Genomic DNA, 5,000 nt, shown 5'->3' with positions numbered 1-5,000 from the left:
TGTATATTAACTTTTGTCATGATTAACGTATGTTAATAACTCTTGGGAGTGTACTCACTGGGAGAGGAATGAAGAAATTCAAATACTGCACGAGGCATAGTCGAGAGCAGTGGCAATAATTCCTATTTCGTTCTCAAGCCAAAACGGACTTAAACGTTTGGAACGATACTTTACTTAGTGATAGCTAAAAGTCTCGGGTTCTGTAACTATTATCGAGACCGAGAGGGCTGATTTAAAGAAACGCCGTGTTTTGAAATAACAACAATGACCGCATAAAGTTAAAGTACTTTTAATTTCTTCTTAACAGACTGGGAATATTAGGCAAGAATTCTTGGAAAATAAATCCCACAACCTTTAATTGTTAATAAACTCTTTTGGCAGTTTAAGAACTCGGCCAAAACACTATTTTCAAGGAGGCGCAGGGTACAGAATTCTCCGTTGTCAGGAAATTTAAGAAACGACGACGGTTACGGCTACGGTAACGCCATAAAACAAGAATATGATTGGTTAAGAGGCAAGTCGTGCTGCATGCATTTTATGTCGTACTTTTGCGGTACTCTGCACAACAACTTAACCTCCTCCCCAGGGTCTCTCTTCTCTGCCTCTGCATAGTGTTACGTCAGCGTATTCGTACATTTGCGGATACATCCGAATTCCCAGCGTTCCACTCTGGACAACAAGAGCGAGCTTACGCAACAGAGGACGGCAGAATGACGAAAAAATGTCGCGTAAGATTGAGAATGCGCAGTATCGCGCGACATTTTTTCGCCATTCTGCCGTCCTGTTGCGTAAGCTCACTAATAAAAGCAAGGTGACACGCTAACACCAAGCCGGTGTGGCAAACACATCACGCTTGCGCACAACCATTTCACCCTCTCAATTAGCAGCCATGGGCAACTGTTTCGGCCTTTTGGGCCTCATCAGTATGGCGTAGCTAACGAACCAGGCGAGTGTGTTTAGCACCCCTTAAACTGGCAGCTTCACATGCCATACATGTGGTAAGCTGGGTTGGGAACAGCAAAACTGTTCTCCCACGGCAAGCGTGTGGAAAGGTGGACAAGAGATCGGTGTGTCACGTAATTAAAAACAACAATAAAAGCAAGGTGACCCACACTCTGGACACCGGATACGTGCGGACGCAAGCCGTATTCAGGGTTGCCACTCAAAGCATGTTTTTATATGAGGCGAGCCCGATCCAGTAAAAATATGGACGATTCCAGCCGGTTTACCGGGATGAATTTCAGGAATTTATTTACGTGCCTTGTAACCGTCAAAGTAACGCATGGGGTAACTGGTGAATTATCTTTCTTTGGTTCGAAACAAAGGTTCGTTTTAGCTCTAGAAGTACGGCAGAATGGCATTTTAAAAAACAATCCTGTGATTATGCAAATCTGGCTACGTTTTCAAGGCAACCCACGCGTCACGAGATTTTTTCATCCCGGCAAACCGTACTGAACCGTTTATATGAGAATTTTTCAGCCCGGCTTGCTGAGATCTCGGCAGCTCAGACGGGGATCTCGGCAAGCGGGCCAGCCAGCCCACCTTCTCATATAAACGAACCGAGATTTTACTTTAAAAAGGTTGGCATTAGCCGAGATCTCGGCAAAACGGGCCAGCCCGCCTAACCGGGCTGGCTCGCCTCATATAAACAAAAAATTCCCTGACTTCTCCCTGACCTCTAAACAATTTTCAGACCTTAAATTTGGTGAAAAATCACATTTAATTCAGCTTCTTTCGTCTTCGATCTCTTTGCACTTTCACAGGATTTTGTGCGCAAAATCTTGTAAACTGTTAACCAAAAATAAGATTCCCCGACTTTGACACTTAAAAAAAGATTTTCCGACTGTTTTTTTCATTAATTCCGTCTTTTCCCTGTCTCTCTTTCTCTTGCCGATCCAGAGCGTGTAAGATTCTAGCCAATCGGAGGGGGGGTACTGAAATCCCTGTAAAACTGGAAGCTGTTGCACAGACGGACAATGGGTTTAGAGTTATGTCTAGCTACGCGCAGGCTAACCTGGTATTCGAAGAAAAAAAGAATCGTGATACGTGTGGATGGGGCTGTTGGCTGTCGTCGTTAGTTACTACTCAACATTGTATGCGCAGGAGGGCCAACAAGACTCACATCAGCTAATTATTACAGAATTGCGCAAGAACTAAGGCAGCGCACTGCCCACAGCACAGAGGCAATGTCCAGATTATACAGTCCTAAGTCAAATTCCCATAAGAATCCTATGAACAAAGATTCGTTGGCAGTGTAAATAAGAACCTGAAAGGAGTTTAACTAAACGAATCAAATGAGAGATCTCTTTGCTTAAGATTGTTAGACGCTAACAGTTCGGTTTTCGAGTAAGAAAGCTGATCGCAAGTTAACTAAGGAGAAACTTTTTAGTAACGGTGAAGTAGTACTGCCAAATAGCGAGTGCAATACTTGTCAATGTTGGGCTAATTTTTTTATATACTTTCATAAAAGACTGATTGAAAATATTTTTATAAGGTTTTTATTTTTGTACATATTACAATGTAACAAATTGAGTAATTAATAAGTAAAAGACCAAAATTCTAACTATATCTAGGCAAGCATTGAATGCTTTGATTGGACAGTTCACTTTAAATAATAATTTGAAACAAGCTCAATGAAGGAAACTAATAGACTTCCACCATATCACTCAAGCACATAAGAGACAAATTAAAAAACATGTAACTGGTACTTCTTTTGAAGACATTCACAGTATAGATACATATTTACAAATTCAGTGTGATAGTTAAAAAAGGCACTTTAAAATGGTGATGTGTATTTCAATAAGGCAAAAGAAAGGGATTATTGTGCAGCTTAGTAGAAAAATATTAAAAACAATGCCATAAAATAATCACACAAAGCTCATTTGTAGAAATCTATACGCTTTATATTTTCACACATGAAAAAGCCTATACAGCCAATTAGAATGGCATACAGCTCTTTCACGTGTTGGGAGTACAACCAATCAACGATAGCGTTAAGGCACATGTACATGTAATATTTTCCATTGCTATTAAATTTGCATTTGGTTCTATTGTAAGTGAGTTTGTTTCTAATTTGAACTCAGAAAACTATTTAAATGAAAATTCTCGTCTTATGTGTAATAAACAGCTCACAACATAGAAAGTGCTTTGTACAGGGTTTTATTCACTTCGTTTGTCAAAAACCCTCACTCGCTCATACCTTGCTTGTTCAGGGTTTTGACAGAAACAACTCGTGGATAAAACCCAGTGCGCTGAACTTTCTAAGACGAAAACTATATTTACAAGATTGTGGATGTTCTAAAAGAAAAATATCAGAGCATTAGAAATCGTAATATTCTGAAATAGTAAATTTTTCTATGAAGCATTCCTTTAAGGCAGCATATTATTTATATTGTTCATATCTGTGTAATGTTTAATAATAATTATTTAAGCCAAAGGGAGCATCTCTGGTGCTGATAGATTTGCCACTCCGTGGAAGCTGAAAGAAAACCAGTTAAGTATCAGCATTGAAATTAAAATGTGGCAGTATCAGTGGAAAATGCTAGGTTGTAAAATGCACTTGTGGAAGGCAAGGTGGAAGCTAAGAGAACACCTACACATACTCAAGTTATTCCTTGCTGTAGATTTTTCTAGTAAAATCTAATGTTTTAAGATTAAAAAACTATGGGAAAATGCAGGGTCCATACTACTGAAGTTTTTGGACCAAGGAATTTTAGGACTTTGAAAGTGTGAAAACTTGTAAAATAATTTATTCTTGACTTTGACAGATGCAGGCAACCTCTGTTAGAAAAAGACTTCTTACCGTGGACTCCTGTATTTTTCTCTAATAGCCTGCTGAGGATGTTTAGATGCATGGCTAAATGTACGGTGAAGGTTATGAAGGCATGCTTGAAGATCAAGTAATTGGAATCCAGTGTAGTGTGAAAGAGTTGGACTCTGAAAAATAGATGACATTAGGTAACTAACTTTCTACAAAGTTATGCGAGTTATAATCATTCTTCAATGATATATTTGCTTATGAACCTTGGCAATTTTTTTGCATTTTCAGGGTAGTGCTCTAGCAGTGCTCCCCAGCACCTTGCCACTATAAACTTTTGCCTTTGGGTGAAAAGGAAATCAGAAAATTCTAAAAAAAAAGCTAGGCTCCCAAACACATTTCTTAGAGCACAGCCTTGATTTTATTTATTTTTGCAGTCATCATTCTGTTGATAGTTCATCTTAAAATTAATACAGGATGTCTTATTGACACATGAAACTGTTTGGTGTTGGCCAGAGTAAAATTTATAGCATCATTTGAAGTTTCTATGATCATGTTTTAGTTGTGTCAAGTAATAGCAATTGGACTGAGTGAAGTACAATTCAGGGAGTAATTGTGCATTTGATTTGAGATTACAAGCATGATTACTCCCTGAATTGTATGACAAGAGGTTTAATTGCTGATTAATTCAACTATTATGAAATTCAAGAATAAAAAGTCTTTGAACACCTTTGTGTGAAAAGTTAAATTTGTTTTGCAAACAGTAGGAAAACAGCAAGAAAGACCCCATCCAAGTGCATGTGATTGACATGTGAATTGCATGCCAATTACACAACAAATACAGTGCAGGCATGCACAGAACCAATCAGATTCTATCATTTTGTGATGGTTTCAATTAATGTATATATTGGACAATGACAGAATGTTAGGGTTTACCCATGATTGAAATCCAAGAGTGTGAAGAGCCAGGACAATAGAACTGGCTGCAATTGTGGATGGTAAATACTTCAGGTAAGGGTCTGCGTCGAGGAGGGTCAATTCACATAGATACTGAAAGAGAACCATGACCAACAAGTCAGTTGGAAAAGAGACTGAACTGCTATGTGATATGTACAAACATCTTTGAGATAACTGGTCAATGAAATGGCAAGAACTTTTTTTTTAGCAGAGGCCACAATGGTAATAAAAGCATTCTATGAAAGGGACAATGTCATCTGTTGCACATGTTCACTGAACACCATTT

The 5,000-nt window shown here is 38.6% G+C and overlaps 1 protein-coding gene and 1 long non-coding RNA gene across 3 annotated transcripts in view; one reads left to right on the top strand and one right to left on the bottom strand.

Annotated features, from left to right (window-relative positions):
- Positions 1-2,482: 2,482 nt before the first annotated feature.
- The window catches only part of LOC138015259 (G2/mitotic-specific cyclin-A-like), a 6,425-nt gene continuing 3,907 nt past the window's right edge, over positions 2,483-5,000 (bottom strand). For both annotated transcript variants that reach the window (XM_068862226.1, XM_068862227.1), the window contains exons 6-8: positions 4,694-4,807; positions 3,803-3,936; positions 2,483-3,478 (exon numbers count right to left, since the gene is read on the bottom strand). In XM_068862226.1, coding sequence (XP_068718327.1) covers positions 3,427-3,478; positions 3,803-3,936; positions 4,694-4,807 — 300 coding nt within the window. In that variant the 3' untranslated portion in view covers positions 2,483-3,426. The remainder of the gene's footprint in view (positions 3,479-3,802; positions 3,937-4,693; positions 4,808-5,000) is intronic.
- LOC138015260 (uncharacterized) lies at positions 3,829-4,288 on the top strand. The gene is made up of 2 exons (XR_011125526.1): positions 3,829-3,957; positions 4,049-4,288. It is a non-coding gene; the product is annotated as an uncharacterized lncRNA (long non-coding RNA).

Source organism: Montipora capricornis, chromosome 9 (assembly GCF_036669925.1).
Source record: "Montipora capricornis isolate CH-2021 chromosome 9, ASM3666992v2, whole genome shotgun sequence".
In the NCBI taxonomy this organism is placed as follows: Eukaryota; Metazoa; Cnidaria; class Anthozoa; order Scleractinia; family Acroporidae; genus Montipora; species Montipora capricornis.
Note: the sequence above shows the minus strand (reverse complement) of the source record. Positions and strands in the feature narration are given on the sequence as shown.